The following is an 18,946-nucleotide window of genomic DNA, read 5'->3' on the forward strand; positions in this document are numbered from 1 at the left end:
GGTTAAGGGCTTGCAGGCCAAGCCCTATGAGGAGAGACAAGGGCACCTGGACCTCTTAAGCCTCAGCAAGAGAAGGTTGAGAGGCGACCTTGTGGCTGCCTATAAGTTCATCACAGGGGCACAGAAGGGAATTGGTGAAGTTTTATTCACCAAGGTGCCCCCGGGGGTTACAAGAAATAATGGCCACAAGCTAGCAGAGAGCAGATTTAGACTAGACATTAGGAAGAACTTCTTCACAGTTCAAGTGGCCAAGGTCTGGAACGGGCTCCCAAGGGAGGTGGTGCTCTCCCCTACCCTGGGGGTCTTCAATAGGAGGTTAGATAGGCATCTAGCTGGGGTCATCTAAACCCAGCCCTCTTTCCTGCCTATGCAGGGGGTCGGACTTGATGATCTATTGAGGTCCCTTCCGACCCTAACAGCTATGAACTTACGAATACCAGAGCATGTATAGCAGAGGTGGGCAATTATTTTGGCCAAAGAGCCACTTAACAAGTTTTGGTGATCTGTCAAACAAACATTCATAATAATATATGTTTTTTAATATTTTTGTCCTGATTTATGTGTATTTGTGCTGTATATATAGAAGTGATTGTATAATAGCTTAGAATGAAGTCTTACTCTTGTATATTGTGGAGAGTGTGGAGGGGTGTGGGGGCTGAGAGTGTGTATGTGTGAAGATGTGTATGTATATGGGGTGTGAGGGAGGATGTGGGGGTATGTGTAGATATAGGTGGGTGGATATAGGGTTTGGGGGATGTCTGGATGTGTGTGTGGGGTGGGTATGGGGTTTGTGGAGGGGAAGGGTGGCTGGGGGTATGTACAGCACTGAGGTAGGCTTCCCCCAAAGGCATGCGAGTGGGTTCCGGGTTTGTGGGGTATGTGATTGTGTGTGGGGGAGGGTGTGGTTTTTGGGCTTGGGGGGGAGAGTATGTGGGGTGTGTATGGGAGCTCCCGCATGCACCCCCCTGATCTGGTCAGCCCCCACTCCACAATAGCTCAGAGCCCATGTGTCCTGCAGCACTTCTCCTGCGACGACCAACAGCGCACAGCCCCAGTGTGGCCCATGCCTGCCCCACACTGCCCAGTCTGGAGCGTCCTGCCACCCCTGGGCATGCAACAGGGCTAAGGCAGCTCCTTCTAGCTGCCAATGCCACTGGCCCCAGCTCTGCAGGACCAGTGCGCACACACCCTGAGTCCACAAGCCCTGCACCGGATCCCGGCTCACCTGTCTGGGCTGAGCAGTGGCAGCAGCAATCAGGCAGAAACTATTGCTCATAGTTTCATAGCTGTAGGGTCAGAAGGGACCTGAGCAGATCATCAAGTCGGACCCCCTGCCCTGGGCAGGAATGAATGCTTGGGTCAAACGACCCCAACTAGGTGATTATCTAGCCTCGTTTTGAAGACACCCAGGGTAGAAGCAAGCACCACTTCCCTTGGAAGTTGGTTCCAGATCCTAGGTGCCCTGACTGTGAAGTAGTGCTTCCCTGCTCGGCAGGGGGGGAAAGAGGCCTCTCCCCTTGACAGCTGCTGAGCAGTTTTTGGTGCAGCCTCCCACAGTGCACATTGCACCTGGGCATGTGGCTCTGTCACCACTGCCTCTGGGCTGCTTTGTGGCTACTCACCACTGCCATGCAGGACAACCCAGAGGTGGTGACAGAGCTGCATGGCAGCCCAGTGTTGCGTGGGCTCCAGGCAGCTGCACCAAAAACTGCCTGGCAGCGGGAGGAGGAAGGACCAATTTCCCCCATGCCAAACAACAGTTTCTCCCTGGCCATGGTCGCTGCTGCTGCACCCAGAAGGGCAAACCTGGAGCTGGCACTAGGGCCCAGGCTGAGCAGCAACCATGTGAAAGAGGAACTGTTGCTCAGTGCAGGGAAAAAGCAGCCTCTACCCCTTCTGCTGCCAGCGCTTCCTGGTTCAGCTGCTCAGAGGTCACACAGGGCTGCCTTGCATTTGCTCTGTGCTGCCACCACTGCCCCACAGGGTAGCCCAGAGGCAGCAGTGATGCGGCAGAGATGCAGGGCAGGCTCGCTTGGGTGTAGCAGTAGCCAGAAAGAGCTGCCGTCGCCCAGGCTGCCTGGAAAGGCAGCCCAGCTCCGGAGCCACCCCAGCTCCGCTGCATGCCCAGGGGGTGGCGGGATGCACTACAGCCTGGTAGCAGCTTGGCCAGGTGGGACCAAGGAACCTGCCAAGAGCCAGACAAAGCCCCTTTGTGTGCTGGATCTGGCCCACAAGATCTGGCCATATTTTGCCCATCTCTGATGTACAGACTGTGACACTTAACTGCAGAACTAATTAGTGAAGTCTGCAGTAAAGCACATGCATAGATGCACCCAGTACATAGCAGTCCAGCTGTGGTATAATATACATGATTCCAGCTTTCCTTTATTTATCTTACACTTATTCGTGAAATACAAGAATTACAAAAAAATTCTTCTAATAATTAGTAGCAAGTTGTTCCTTCTGACTCAAACCTAAGCTCAATTTCACTTTTTCCTGCAGCCCCTTTACCATCGCTAGCAGTGAAAAGGGAACTTTAACAGGCCTGCCAGGGCACAGTAAAGAGGTCTTAATGTAAAACAGAACCAGCTCTTTAGTTGGTCCTACCAATGTAGCTTCCTGCTTTTCAGCAATTAATCTTAATAGGACTGCACTCTGTCATACCTTACCATTTATGGTAACACAAATCTTCATAATAGGGAAACTGGAGTTAAGGGTTTATACACAGCAAAACAAACCGAGAGGGATCCTGGAAAGGAACATTTTAAATCTAAGTTCAGCTGCCTCATCACTGACATGGGAAGGTTTTTCACCTATCAAGATTAGTCAAATGACAGAAACTATTTTCTGCATTGAAGACTACAAAAAAGCAGCACTCAGAGAAGCCTGTAAGTACCATTCTGGAAAAGTTGTTTTTTTTTTAAATTGAGGAATGAGTCTTTTGAGAAAGATCATACTTCTAGAAGCAGCAGCCTTTCTAATCATGCAACTAACTTTGAACTTATTTTAGAAGTTAAATGCTTTTCCTCTCTCTAATACCAATCATAAAGTGACTGAATAATTCAGTTGAATTATTCAGACATGCGTGATGTTAACAGCTTGTGAATAACAGAATAAGGACTCTGTAGTTCTGTCAAGGGCAGTAAATATTAATATTAGCCAGTGTTCTTAGCTTCAGATGCCGAGTGGCTAAAATTTGCAAAGAGCCTGAGGGAGGGTGTTAACTGCACATCTCCCATTAAACTTGCATGGGAATGGGGCATCTAACTTTGAAAATCCACTCTTAAAAGCTGTGTTGTATTACAAAGAGCTGAAAAGAAGTACTCTATAAAGATATCAGAACCAATACATGCAGCAGATTCATCTTTAATCTATTAAAGATTAGAAATAAACTATTATTCTTAGACGTCTCAGTCCACTCCCAGCTCACTGTCTTTGGCAAAAAAATGCAAAAAACCTAACCCCCATGTTTTCTATCATACGAGCAGGGTTTAATCCCATATTCAAATCAATAAGATGACTACAACTTCTCTGAGGTCGCTTATCAGAACACTTTATCCTACAAGACTGGTGAAAGTGGCAATGTTTTTTTAAGACTGGCCACAATAGTATTTTTCAAGGGTAATAAAATAGGATGGCTGATAAAATGTTAATAGTGTATATAATAAACAGCTATTTTATATACAATATAGATTATAATCAGTAACCCCCAAAATGCCTTCTGGCATAAACTCAAGGTCACAGATTGCTCTGTAAATCAGAGGCAGCAGAGGCTAATGGGTCGGGATCCATTTTGAATGCTATGGTGAAGGTTGATCCAAATGATAATCAGAATGGTATATTGTGACATGGAAAATGCTGCTGTTGCTGTTCGTCCAAAAGCCAGGAGCCAAATGTTTCCATAAAGTTCAACCACTAAAAGTTAAGCTTCCTCTATTAATGATTATGTCACTGTTAATATTTACTCTTAGGCTAAACTCAAGATGGTAAGCTTGGCTCAGACTCTTCTTTTCTGCTCAGAGGGTAGGAATAGAGCTGGAGAATGCTGTGAACTCTTATTGTTTGTGATTCCTCTATCGAAGCTAGCACTATGGAGTAACCATGAAGGATGTCGCATTGTGAGCTATAGGTTACAACATCAAAAAGGATGTTGGGGTTGGGTGGAAGGGGGGCCAGGTAAGGTGGAGACATGGGGAAGACCTCCCATGGAGTATGAAATTCATCTACTAATCAAAACTGGGTATTCAGTTCTAAACCTAAGCAGATGGCATCCCCAGGACGATCACCAGCAACTGTCAATGCAATGATTATACATTGACATTGAATAGCTAATGTACTGTATAATTTAACTAGACTGAATAGAAAGATGGGAAAGATGTGAATATTAGAAAAAGACGAAGATTATAATTTGCTAATAATTATGAAGGCATCCTAGGAATTTCAGAGCTAAGGATACATTGTGATTAGTGCTTAAAGCAGAGCTAACTTCCCTATGTTCATGTCTTCAAAATCAAATACAGGCAGTCCTCGCACTTACAGCGGGTTATGTTCCTGAAAAGGCGCTGTAAGTGGAAATGATGCAAGTCAAATCTGATTTTCCCATAGAAACAGGGAATATAATAGGGGGTTACATTCCTGACCAAGCACCTGATGCCCAACTTTTTATAGAAATGACCATAAACACCATATTTAACACCATATTTAAATCAACTCAACCCATAACCCTGTGTTGACAGGAGTGGTGAGCCAGCAAAAGAGAGCAAGCTAGGGCAGGATGTCAGTGTGGATGGAGCTGGTGTAGGAACCAGCATGGCCCCAGCACAATGGAGGTGTAGCAGGGCAGCTGGGGCCAGGGCAGTGCATGGGACAGTGTTGGCTGGAGAACCCAGCTGCCAGCTGCAGCAACAGCTATTTCTGGGCCCCTCCCCACACGAGGCACCTGCCCCACAACTTACACTGCTGACCAGAAGGGAAGAAACCTTTCTCCGTTGAACTAAGAGCTCTACCTGGGAGCCCTGCATGCAGCCGCCCTGCTAGGAGGCAAGGCACCAACCCTGGTCTCCCCCACCCCAGGGCCACCTAGGCCCCAAGACAGGCTGGTGCTCTTGCCCCTTTCTCAGGTCGTGGAAGCGCCATGTGTCCCCAGGCAGATGGTGGCATCCTGCTTTAGTGCCTCACCTACCTGGTGAGTAGCACAGAGGGCAGGAAATTTGGAGGTACTCACTACTGCCACTGTGCCCCACCGCGGCTTTGCCCCAGCCCCGGTGGCTTCGCAGCCACACAGTCCCGGGCTCCTCCTTGGCTGGGCGCAGATCCCAGGGCAGGCGGAGGTGACCTTGGCAGTGACTGCCCAACCCCCAGCACAGAGCTCACCCAGGTACCGCAGCCATAAGTCCCGGAGCGGGTCGCGGGCTGGATGACATGTGGTGCTGGATCCTTGCACTTATTGCATGCCCTAAGTGCAAGGATCCAGCACCACAAGTAATGACATGGGTGTAAATAGCGGCACGCCACAAGTGCAGATCGCCGCAAGTCGGAACAATGCAAGTCAAGAACTGCCTTTACATATTATGCCATCCTGAACCAATTGCATTTTCCACAATATTTAATTTGATAAATTTTTACTAACATTGGCAGAGAAGAAACATAGTGAAGGGGTTTTTTTTGTTTGTTTTTTTAATGCCACCCCTTATGTAAGACACCAACATAAAATAAAGAATAGAAAAGGATGAATCAGAGTTTACAAGCTGTAAACCTTGAGAGAGATAGTTATATCATGCCCAAATTATAAACATGTTTCTCCACACACACAGCATTCATCTGCATTCCAACTTAGAAAATGTAGGGATTTCAGTGTTAACAAGCAGTAAAACATCTGACTGATTACTTGTAAATGGAAGGGGTTAAAAAAGTACAACAGATCAATTTCAGCGATCTGTCCCAACTTTTCTTTATCTTTAACTTTTCTGTCCCATTTCACATTCCCAGCTCCTCCTCTCAAGGAATCCCTGCATACAAACTGAATACAGCTTTATTGTTTTTACCACACAACTTGATCTACTTACTCAGTTTACAAGGAGTGGAAAATAAAAAATTAATTTTGTGATTTATTTTGAAATTCCATTTCAGCTGCCGTAAACTGGCACAGCAACTCAAGTGTCAGTGCAGTAACACAGACTTATAGCGCCAGAGAATTTGGCTCACTATGTTGCATTTATATCTTTTCCGTTAACATTTCTAGCATTGTATATATGGGTTTATTTTGTAGCAGAGCAGCAGTTTGAAATGCATGAGGAATTTTAAGTGGCAGGATCACTCAAAAAGTTAGCAAGGTGCAAACAGCCATTCTATTTCCTGTTTATACCACCTCACTTGGTAACTTTGGGCAAATCACTTACTTTTTTGGTATCTCAATTTGCTCATTGATCACCTGCCTCAATGGGATATAGTGGAAGCTTAAAAAAGCAAGCAAGTTGAGCTGTGCGATGCAAGATCCAACAGACATGCAAATTTACTGATGTAGAAAATATCCAAACTGATTGAGTTGAGAATTACAATTCTTATAACATTCTTTATTTACTGTGTCCCAGAGTTTTTGGTTTCAATGTCATGATACACAGGATAAATGGAATATTTGACCATATTTACTCCTAACTGGGAGTACACTAGTATATACAGATGGAAACAATATGGTTGGGAAAAATATTTTCTTCTGAGGCCATGCTGGTGGGTCCACTAGGTGCTGTATCACTCTCCTGGAGCACTGAAGTATAATCGTTTGCTGTGAGCACAACAGCAAATTCCATACAATTCACAGAGATTGCTGAAAATTTCCCACCAACATATTTTAATAAAAACAATAGTTCTTTTGGGTTATTTGTTCCTGGTGGAAACCTAAGAAATCTGTTAAAATTAAAGGCAGAAACTATGTTAAGATTTGTTGGACCCAAACTAAAATAGATTCATAGATTCATAGATGTTAGGGTCGGAAGGGACCTCAATAGATCATCGAGTCCGACCCCCTGCATAGGCAGGAAAGAGTCTAGATGACCCTAGCTAGATGCCTATCTAACCTCCTCTTGAAGACCCCCAGGGTAGGGGAGAGCACCACCTCCCTTGGGAGCCCGTTCCAGACCTTGGACACACTAACTGTGAAGAAGTTCTTCCTAATGTCCAGTCTAAATCTGCTCTCTGCTAGCTTGTGGCCATTATTTCTTGTAACCCCCGGGGGCGCCTTGGTGATTAAAACCTCACCAATTCCCTTCTGTGCCCCTGTGATGAACTTATAGGCAGCCACAAGGTCGCCTCTCAACCTTCTCTTGCGGAGGCTGAAAAGGTCCAGTTCCTCTAGTCTCTCCTCGTAGGGCTTGGTCCGCAGGCCCTTAACCATATGAGTGGCCCTTCTCTGGACCCTCTCCAGGTTATCCGCATCCTTCTTGAAGTGTGGCGCCCAGAATTGCATGCAGTATTCCAACTGCGGTCTGACCAGCGCCCGATAGAGGGGAAGTATCACCTCTTTGGATCTATTCATCATGCATCTGCGATGCACAATAAAGTGCCATTGGTTTTTCTAATGGCTTCATCACACTGCCGACTCATGTTCATCCTGGAGTCCACTAGGACTCCAAGATCCCTTTCCAATTCCGTGCCACCCAGCAGGTCATTCCCTAGGCTGTAGGTGTGCTGGACATTTTTCCTCCCTAGGTGCAGCACTTTGCATTTCTCCTTGTTGAACTGCATTCTGTTGTTTTCTGCCCACTGGTCTAACCTGTCTAGGTCTTGCATCTGATGGATGCAATCAGGTGATATAATTTAAATAAAATTTACTGTCTGTACAAAGGCAGTAGACCTTAGCTCCTGAGAGGAAAAAAATCACTTTACTATTTTTATGAACATTTCAAACATACTTCAAAAGTAAATTATAACTGGGTTAGCTAAAAAGGCTGTAGAGCAGGATGATTCTTCTAGTTGTTGCTCAAATGCTACATACTTTTTTTACAGACTTTCCTGAAGGAACGCTTTGACAATGAAGAAATTAAACCAGATTTATGGATGTCCTTGGAAGGTGGAAATGCTTGTACTGAATGTGGAATTCTAGCAGAGGATACAGCTCTGTATTTTGGAGGCACTACAGTAAGACAAGCTGTCACACAAGACCTGGATCTGAGGGGTGCCAAGTATGTCATGTTACCAGCTAGAATTTGACATAGCTGATGTGTTCTAACAGAGGGCTTCATTAATAATAATAATAATAGAGATCAGATTGGTAACAAACATATAAATAAACAGTAACAGATAAGGCAGCTTATGGGAATGATGATACTGAACTTTTCACTTCTAAGCGACAGTTCAGAGTCATCTCTGGTAGACAATGACAAATGGTTCTTATTTTTACCATCAACTGGAATTTTTTCACTGACATTTGTGAAATGAGTCATTATTTATTTTTGCGGAGTATCTTGCTGCTTTGTAGGTATATGATAAGAAAAGGTCCTTACTCAAAAGAGTTTAGAACTTATAGACAAAGTTTAAGAGCAGTGCAGTGCTGGTGACAACTGTGTTACAACCTCAACTTCACAACTGACACCAGCCGGTACTCTGGCTGCCAGTCTCAGCAAAGAGGTGAAGAACTAAGTGGGCATGAGGGAAAAAATGTGTATGTGCCTGTGCTGTGCCCATTCTATATATTGACAGTATTTGAGAGGGTCACAGCAGCACATCTCACAAACACCCAAAAGGTTTTCAAAAAATAAGTAAACAAAAGTATTTACTTAAAAAATGCCAATTGTGTTTATTTATGTTCGGCTATAGGAGAATTGGATTTAACCAAGTATCATGTGAGTTCTGGGTAGGGCATGCACTACATTGAAGAAACAGCTATTAAAAAAACCCCTAGAGACTTCTTCCTTAGCATGAGAGTGGTGTAGACAGGAGCTAATTTGAGTATATCATACAGATTTTTCTAAGTGAAGCTGAAGCATTAACATTTAAAAAATGGCCAAGGGAATTTCCTCTTACGGCCTCTCTTCACTGAAGGCCATGGGGAAAGAAAAGCATGAGATTTGCCAGACTGTTAAAGGAACAAGTCTCTGTGGTAATTTGTAACAAAATGCCATGTCCTGCCAACATTTACAGACGTGAATGGCTTTTCTCGGGTAAGTAACTCCACTGAAATGAGGGAACATATGGAAAATAATGTGCTTAAAGTGACTACAGAATTGGGCCTTAAAATGTTCCTGTGGCTTTTTCTTTCCCTTTAAAAATCTGTATTTAGAAACCTGTGTGAGTGGTGGGACTTTGCCATCTGCACGTCCCAGCAGATGTCCGGGTAGTTTAGGTCCCCCATAACTACCGCCTCTTTAGCTTTTATGGTCTCCGAGAGCTGCCTCAGGAGCCCCGAATCTATTTCTTCCCCTTGATGTGGGGGTCTGTAGCAGACCCCTATCACCAAATCCCTTTCTCCTTGCCCCCCATGTAGTCTAACCCACAATCCTTCTACTTCCTCATCCTTGGATTCCGTTTTGATGAGGGTCGATGTATATTGCTCATTGACATAGAGCGCAACCCCCCCCACACACTTTTTTCCCCACCCTGTCCTTTCTGTACAATCTATAACGCTCAATATGTACCGCCCAGTCGTGGGATGAATCCCACCAGGTTTCCATTAGCCCCACTAAGTCGTAAGTGTTTTGTGCAAGCAGGAGCTCTAGTCCATCCTGCTTGTTTCCCATGCTCCTAGCATTAGTATATAGGCACTTGAGCCCTGCGACTGGTGCCTTTGCTGCCCCCCTGCTCCGAGTCCCAAGGGGCCCCTTGTTTCTTACCTTCTCGTTTCTTACCTGTGCCTTAGTGTTGGCCACCCCATGGCTTGCAGGTTCCCAATGCTCTCTTTCTTCAGGCTGGGCAAAAATAGTTTGCTTTGTTGAAGTAAGCAAACTGCTTTATCTTATTATGTTACAGTGCCTCATAGAAGTGCTTTGGTATCCTATGTCCTTGCTCTACCTTATGGACTGTTCTTCCATATTGCACTGTAGTCTCCTCTCAGATCAAATTGCATAGTAGGAAACACATAACTGCAGCTTTGGTTAAATATCAGATTGATTCAAACAAAAAAAAAGCCTATTTTGTTTTGGGAATGTTGGAATCTTTTATTTTGGCATTCTTGGTAGAATTGTTTGGAATTTTTGTTCCATGGAAAAAATATTTTTTTCAATTTTTTTGTCCCAATTTAGGACAACAAATATTTGAATATTTGAATTGTGTATATATAAAACAGAAATTTTTGTTTTCACTCATCTTTAACAGCCTCGTTACAATGAAGCATATGGGAAAAATTAGCACTGACCTTGGTCAGCTCTAGATATTCTATGTATTTGCTCCCATAGATCAAGAGAACACAAGTCTTGGACACTATTCCCAAGGACTAGACTCCACATGGCTTCATGGAGTTCTGTCTCTACATCACAAGGCAATAACCAGGTATTGCTTATTTTGTATCAATCATCAACTTTAAGAATATGTGTTTAGTTTAGAAATGCAACACAATGTACTTGAAATGTACTTGAACTTCATTGTATTCCACAGTTGTAAGATGTTACTCTTCCTTATAGACTATTTCTAGCATGCCTCTAGGTTCAGATTAATACTTCAATCCTAGTTAGAAAAGCACATGTGCACCTTTAGGCACATGTTTAAGACCTATTGATTTTAACTTGATGTTTACCTTAGTGAGACATAAGGAACTGACTATTCACCTGGCTAAACAGCTCATATTAAGTATGAAATAACTGCTTTGCTGAACTGAGGACCCTGTAACTGTTTTAGGCCAGGTACAGCAGACATTGCACTTTTAGTGGTATAAACACTCAGAAACTGGTCTATACCTATAACAGAAAAGAAGTTTGGCAGACACAGAGTGGTAAATGGCAGAACCCAGTCTAAGATTTGCCCATCCACCAAAGGGAAACAATGTTAATTTTGCTATCAATCTAAACTACACCGCTTAAAGAAAACTGCATAATTTAGCTCAATCCCACCTTCGTTTTTCTGAATGTCTGTATCTAGCCTCAAGCACCTTTTGAGGTTCACTCAGTATGGTTGTATACCAGGGGTGTCCAACATTTTTGAATGTGGGGCCAGATCACAAACTTTTTATCATCCAGTGGGCCAGCGAGCCATATTCAAAGACCTCACAGGAAGTGGTATCCCATCAGGAAATGATGTCACGTGACCTTTGACACCAATGAAGTTGCAGGAAGTGACAATGAAATGGGTCTAACCTTTATAGCATCCACTCGACCTGAAGGGATGTGGGCAATGAAGTCCCCCAGGGCTCGGTCTTTAGGCCCACACTGTTCAATTTCTTTCTTAGCGACTTGGACGAGGGGGCGAAAAGCACCCTGTTCAAATTCGCTGACAACACCTAGATTTCAAGCAAGGTGGGCACGCTAGAAGGGAGAGACAGGATACTGCTGGACCTGGACAGGTTACAGGGGTGGGCAAATGAGAATCGGATGGGATTCAATACTGACAAGTGCAGGCTACTGCACTTAGGCAGGAAGAACCGACAGCATACCTACAGGCTGGGGAACTCCCTTCTCGAAAGCACAGTGGCAGAAAGAGATCTTGCGGTCATTATTGATTTCAAAATGAACATGGGCTGCCAATGTGAGGACGTGGTCAGGAAGGTTAACCACACCTTGTCATACATCCACAGATCCATCACGAGCAGGTCCAAGGAGGTGATCCTCCCCCTCTATGCAACCTTGGTCAGGCCCCAGCTGGAGTACTGCACCCAGTTCTGGGTGCCGCACTTCAGGAGGGATGTGGACAACATGGAGAGGGTCCAGAGGAGGACCTCCCGCATGATCAGGGGGCAGCAGGGCAGGCCCTATGAGGAGAGGCTACGGGACCTGAACCTATTCAGCCGTGACAAGAGAAGGCTGAGGGGCACCTGATGGCCATCTATGAACTTACCTGGGGGGACCAGCGGGGAATGGAAGAGACCCTGTTCCCATTCCCCACTAAAAGCGCCTAGAAGAAAAAAAATATACTGAAGTCCCTATAGCTAGGGTAGCAAGCAGGGAATCTTTTAGAAAATCAGTGCTCCTAGCCATAGCGGTCTGACAGTGAGCTGCTAAAACAGACAGTTCAGTAAGTGACCCCAAAGCATAAAACAGGGCAGTTAAAAAAATGCTGGCTTTTATGCAGTTTTTCTATCCCTCCTCCAGAGCACTGGGGTTGGAAGGGACCTCAGGGAAGGGTGACAGTCACTGGCCAGCTACACAGTCAATAATAAGAGCACTCCTCCACCCACCACATCCCCTGCGCTCCCTCTCCCTCTCCTTACTTTACTTTCTCTCTCCCTGCAGGCAAGGATTTGAAAGCAAGCCCCAGCTTCTTGCTTGAAACTCAAAATGTTTTGAATGTTTCGACCTGCCCTGTTTTGTTTCTACAATGCTTAAACGCTGCCTGTTTTGTTTTGACTTCACTGTTTTGAGGTCAAAATGGGTCAAAACAGCGTCGAAACAAAACGAGCAGCAAAATTTCGCACAGCCCTAGTGTCCATTCTTCTGCAGCCTGTAAGACTGCAGCAGTGTGTGGAAGAGTTGAAAGGTGATACAGAGAAACAGGTGAAGCAGCTGAAAGATCCTCAGTGTCACATGTGTGTTGAAGCTTTGCAGATGGGCGTTACACAAAAGACAACAGCAGAGAGGAATCAGTCAACAAATGAATGTGGGAAGTCAGAGAGCAAAGCAGAGCAGAGGTTGATGGAGCTCATCTGGGTGCAAGAGCAGGCAGGAGGGGCAGAGCCAGAACCATGTCAGTGGGTCGGTTCAGCCTTCAAGAACTCCCAATCCCCACAACTGTCCCGGCAATATGAATGTGGAAAAAGCTTTTTAAATGAAAATTCTGAGAGAAATTGTCCCTCTGAAGGAAAAAAACAAAACAAAACAAAACTGCTTTTTAAAATGGCAATGTGGTTAAAATTGTAACAAGGGTATTGGCATCCCATGAGCTCACATTTAAAAAAAAATTGTAAAGGTTCCCATTTCAATTGCCAAAATGGGCCTTTGAAAGAATAAAATACATATAGATAATTCTTGTTATTTAATATGTATATAGAAGTAATATCCCAAAAATGTGTACATTGCCACTGTACATGTTAGTATTGTAAATATGATTTTACTCCAAGGAGTTTTGTGTGTATGCTGCTTTTTTTTTTTTTATAGAAGCTATAGGGTAAAATTCAATCCAGTAGCAAAGGTGACTGATAGAGCACAAGGCCTTGTTACCATCAACAGCTCTTCCTCATCTAAGTGACAGCTTTATTACTAAAACAAAAATGTGTTTGTTTGTTTTGTGTTGTTTGGTTAAGTTGTCAAAAGTTTAAACATATATGGATATCATCAGGATGCGATACAAATGGTTGATTTTTATCTACAAAAAATTGAATTTGTCTGTGGATCCCAGACCAGAACACTTTTGTCCAGCTTGGACTGGAAGATGGTCTTAATTTTTGAAACAAGGGACAGCAATTCATACAAAAGTTTTGAGTTATAAATTCTATTTGTGTAGCAAAATGGCATTTATTAAAAGAGAATGTGTGTGTTTTTTAGCAAGACAACTGACAAGGGGTTTTTAAGGCTATAAAGAAAATCTTGTTTGAACTGAGATGCTATTTCCAGCACCAATATAGCAGGATGTGTGAGAAGCTGCATTAATTAACTTGCAGGTTTTTGTTTCCCCTAAAACAACGGGTCAAGGCTTCCCTGAACTTAGAACCTCTGCGTTTAAAGTATGGTTAAAATCAAAACTAACTTTGGTTCAGCAATTGTGCAGTGTTGTTTGGGTAGCTTTGGTAAACTCAAAAGGTAAGTTTACCTGTTGCAATTCAAATTATTAAAGGATATCTTATAAATTGGCCAGTATATAAATAATAGCAAATGCTTTTGAGGGGTATATATTCCGTCTGAAGAGGCACACAAGTTTTATGGTAAATGTCAAATACGATCTTGGTGGTGACAAGAAGCTTCAAAGGCGTATGAACCCATACCACGTTGTATTCAAGAAGTGTGGGAACTTCACAGAAGAGCTGGGCAGCGGGAAGCACTATCCCGCGCAGCTCCGACCCTGCTTGGCTCCCAAGCACAGAACAGCAGGATGAGTACCGCTTCTCCTGCGGAAGGACCTGCTTCCACCCGACACCGCTCCGCCTCGCCCCACTGGGCCCTGCAGGCAGTGCCAGGGGACCGGCAGTCCCGGCATGTCCTACAGTCGTGGAGCTCCGTGTTGGTGCCCAGTGCCCGGGCTGGTCCTTGTGGGCGCGGCTGGGTGTCAGTGGGGGGAGGCTCTGGCCCAGCACATTTCTGTGGATGAGCCGTGGCCGGGTGCAGAGCTTCTCCGAAGTGAGTGCCTGCGGGTCGTGCCCGGGCTCTCCCATCCCCTCCCTCCTGTGGGACCCTTGCTCCCCCGGCCTGGCCGCACTGCCCCACGCAGCTCCAGGCCCTATTCGGCTCCCAAGCACAAAAAAGCAGGCTAAGCACAGCTTCTCCTGGGGAAGGACCCGTCTGTACATGTCCCCACTTCCACCCACCGCCAATCTGCCTTGCTCCACCGGGCTCCATTGCCAGTGCCAGGCCCAGCTCCCTCGGGCGCGGAGCTCCGTGTCAATGCCCGGTGCAAGCCAGGCTGGTCCTGGTGGGACGGGAGGAGCCCGGCCGGGTCTTCACCAGCCAGCAGAAGCAGTGGCAGAACTGTGTGCTGCTTGGGACAAGATGAGCCTAGCCGGAGCAGCAGAGGATCAGCTGCATTTCCCCCCTGCCTGCACCGGTCAATCCTGAGCAGCACATGGCTCCAATGCCACTTTTGCTGGCCGGTGCCGACCCAGCCAGGCTTCTCCTGCCCCCAGCAGCACATGGGAATCCGGCTTCAGCTGTGTGCTGCTCCGGATGGGACAGACCCACCTGGGTCGGCACCAGCCAGCAGAGGCGGCGGCAGAGCCGTGTGCTGCTTGGAACTGACCAGCACAGGTAGGGGGAAAGTGTAGCTGAGCCCCTGCTGCTCTGGCCGGGCTCATCCAGTCCTGAGAGGCACTTGGCTACTCCTCTTCTCACATGCACCGCATTGGCAACGTCAAGCTGACGCAGTGCGTGTGGGAACCTTGTCCCTTCCCCAGCCCTTCAGCAGCCATTAGGAAGCTGCTGAGGGGCTGGGGGAGGGACAAGGGGTGGGAACGAAAGTAAACTGTGTTTACTTTCGTTTCCTGTCGTAGCACCACGGGCCACAGAAAATGTGTTGGCGGGCCGCATGCTGGCCTGCGGGCCGTATGTTGGACAAGCCTGATGTATACAATCAATAGTTGCTTCCTTTTATGCTCAGCCAGGAAAAGAACAGTACACTCTGATGTTGCAGTTGATGTCATGTGGACAGACCTTTACATTTGCTGACATCAGAGTGGAACTGCTCAATTGCAAGGATTCATCCGTGTTCTAATTAAGCACAATTCAGCATATTTCCCCTCTTTCCTACCTACCATGAAACCATTCGGAGACTTTCAATCTGCCAAGAGTATGTCTGCAAATAGTGTATACAATTTTACATTAACAATTTAGAATGGTAAAGACCAACTACAGCAGGGTGGCCAAGATTTTGCTGATGGGACTCCTCATGGGTCTGGAAAGTTGGTAGTGGGGGAACAATGGCAGTGTTAAATGCTACAGCTCCCAGAGCCATGACAATTAATGCTGCTGCCACTCCTTCATCTGCCAGATTTCCTCACCTAAGGGGAACCCTGCAAGCCCATGCACCAGTTTCACATGAACCACTGAATTGTATATACTAGGTGTATCTACACCAGATGCTTATTGTTAGCTCTGCAGTAAAACATCACCATCTACATGAGCGCTGGTATTATGTCAGAATAAACTAATTCACTTCACCATAGGATAGTACTGCCCAACACAAGTACTATTTTATGCTTGAGTTATTTACTCCATCACAATGTATATGTAGATGCTTACTGGGATTGGCTGGGACATGAGGACATTAGTGTGGGGCTATCTGCCAGCTAGCCCCACAATGCAGCCCTCTCATGCCCCTGCCAGCCCCTCCACAGCACATTGAGCTGGGCAGGAGCAGCTCCAAGATGGCAGGCTGACACCCCAAGATCCCCTGCTAGTTGGGACTTCACTGCCCTGGCTCAATGTGCTGCGGCCCCGGGCACACGTGTAAACACTGGGCCCAGGAGCAATCAACTCTGGTGCAAACTTATTGTGTCAAATTCATTTCACGTGTAGATGTGCCCACTGTGAATGGGCTGACTCACAAAAATAGTGTTCTTTCTTATTTGCATCATAACATTACAGATCAATCATACTGATTTGGCAGATAGTATCTTTTAAAAGTAGCCATTTTCAGAACTCATTTATTTCCATTATTTATTACACCTCTAGAGAAATCAACATCAATTTCAGCAAAGTTATTATTTAGACTCTTACCTAGCAATGAGGCATACAGAACATGCCAAAACATTAAGTTCAGTCCTCCTTCTGTTCTCAGTATTTCACTCGATATTTCCCACTATTGCACTACTGCTAGTAGTAGCTGTAAGAGGAGGAAAGGTAGTAATATTAACAGGGTTTTAAGCACTGTTTTTGTACCATGACCACATTGGGTTGAGATGATGACATAGGAAGTTTATGCATCAGGAGGGCACTAGAAGACTCTCTCTGTAGTTCTCTCATCATTCCCACAACTGGTTATTATACATCAGTGAGTTATTTTAAAGAAAAGGAATGAGTCCTTTTATAGAAAAGGAATGAATATGGATACAGCAAAAATTTGTGTCAAAGCAAAAATGTATGTCCCCAAAAGGTTCAACACACTGTAATAAGCAAATTGCATTTCTGTTCTGGTCACTCTATTTCTAGTGAGAAAAATGTGCAAAGAAAAATGTGGTTTAGTGTAAAAGTGTTCTATTATGGGACATTTTATTCATATTTTGATAATATACTATAAATAGTAATATATTAATTGTTATATACATCAGTACTTACTAGTACATATTTCACAGAATACTATATAGTATACAAAAAGCAGCATAAAGTGGATTATATATGTGCTAGATATGGATATAGATTATTCTTTAACAAAATTTCAGGAAAAGAGATCAGTTTTGTTCTAAGCTATTTCCTAGCCCAATTTTTTTCCTCCAACAAAATGACACCAAACACTGAGAAGTTTTACAAACTATACAATTCAGAGCAGAAAGTGATGTTTGTCATAATAAAAATGTACAAAGTTTTGACAACAGGTTTGCTTCAAAATGGGGACATTTTTTTTTTCCAAATGGAATACATGATATTTCTTCAACTAGTAAGAAAACTGTACCAATTTCTGCAACCATATTTACCTGCCTTTTTATTTCTCTCCAGAACCTGAAACTGCAGAATCCATAAAACTAAATCATGTTGGCCAAAAAGTTGGTGACCGCACAGAATCGAGGGGAAAACAGGGCATTATGCCTGGGACTGGGAATGGCTGCCTGCTCAATGGTGATGTACTTTTTCATTGGGATCACAATTGTGCCATTGTACAATAGCAGGTAATTATAGTCCTTTTTTATAAATGTTATAAAGGCTATGTCTTTTTATACAGCCTATGTCTTTCCACTGTCAGCACAGGCATTGCTTTAAATAATGACCACATTCCAAATGTATTAGGTATGTTATAGAACAAAAAAAGGATACCATCTTAAAGAGGTTTTCAAGCTAATTATACATCATGAGAGAACTGAGAAGAGTGAAGGTAATGAGTAACCCTGAAGAGTGCATGTAGTTCTAGTATTTACACAAAAACAGAAAGTCATGCTCTCAGGATTAGCATATGAGCTGTTTAGAGAGATATTCTCATTTTCTGTTAAAAATGCAAAAATATTTTTTTCAATATTTTTGTACATTTCTTCATTTCACATTTTTCATTGATAAACAAAAAACAGAGTTTTGTTAAATGGAAGTTTTAAGCTTTGAGTTTTCTTGTTTTTTAAAAAAGACATATTACATTCGAAAATATTTAATTAAACAAAAATCAAATTGCTCAAAATCTCACCCCGTTCTCATTAGGAAACTGGGGGACTGTGGCGTAGACACCCACACAGTCCAATGGGTCGCCAACTGGCTAGAGAGCCGCACCCAGAGGGTGGTAGTGGATGGGTCCTTCTCGGCCTGGAAGGACGTGGGCAGTGGGGTCCCGCAGGGCTCGGTCCTCAGGCCGGACCTGTTCAACATCTTCATCAGTGATTTGGATGAGGGGGTGCAAAGCACCCTGTTCAAATTTGCTGATGATACCAAGATGTGGGGGGATGTGGGCACAATAGAAGGGAGCAACAGGCTACAGTCGGACCTTGACAGGTTACAAGGATGGGCGGAGGAGAACAGGATGGGGTTCAACACAGACAAGTGCAAGGTGATGCACCTGGGGAGGAACAACCGGCACCATACCTACAGGCTGGGGAACTCCCCTCTTGTCAGCACGGAGGTGGAAAAGGATCTTGGAGTCATTATTGACTCCAAGATGAACATGGCTCGGCAGTGTGGGGAGGTGGCTAGGAAGGCCAACTGTACCTTGTCGTGCATCCACAGATGCATTTCAAGCAGGACCAAGGAGGTGATCCTCCCCCTCTATGCGGCACTGGTCAGGCCGCAGCTGGAGTGCTGCGTCCAGTTCTGGGAGCCGCACTTTAAGAGGGATGTGGACAGCATCGAGAGGGTCCAGAGGAGGGCCACTCGCATGATCAAGGGACAGCAGGGCAGGTCCTATGAGGAAAGGTTACGGGACCTGAACCTGTTCAGCCTCCACAAGAGAAGGCTGAGGGGGGATCTTGTGGCCTGCTATAAACTAGTCAGGGGAGATCAACAGGCACTGGGGGAGTCCCTGTTCCCCCAAG

At 44.9% G+C, this 18,946-nt stretch overlaps 1 protein-coding gene across 2 annotated transcripts in view; it reads left to right on the plus strand.

Annotated features, from left to right (window-relative positions):
* The first annotated feature begins 2,689 nt into the window (after window positions 1–2,689).
* LOC102380947 (putative calcium-activated potassium channel subunit beta) overlaps window positions 2,690–18,946 on the plus strand; it is a 26,651-nt gene continuing 10,394 nt past the window's right edge. The window contains exons 1-3 of one of the 2 annotated variants that reach the window (XM_006035909.3): window positions 2,690–2,888; window positions 10,386–10,479; window positions 17,436–17,605. In XM_006035909.3, coding sequence (XP_006035971.1) covers window positions 17,469–17,605 — 137 coding nt within the window. In that variant the 5' untranslated portion in view covers window positions 2,690–2,888; window positions 10,386–10,479; window positions 17,436–17,468. The remainder of the gene's footprint in view (window positions 2,889–10,385; window positions 10,480–17,435; window positions 17,606–18,946) is intronic. The other variant, XM_006035910.3, reaches the window with a different exon arrangement.

This window comes from Alligator sinensis, unplaced genomic scaffold (genome assembly GCF_000455745.1).
Source record: "Alligator sinensis unplaced genomic scaffold, ASM45574v1 scaffold507_1, whole genome shotgun sequence".
NCBI lineage: Eukaryota > Metazoa > Chordata > Crocodylia > Alligatoridae > Alligator > Alligator sinensis.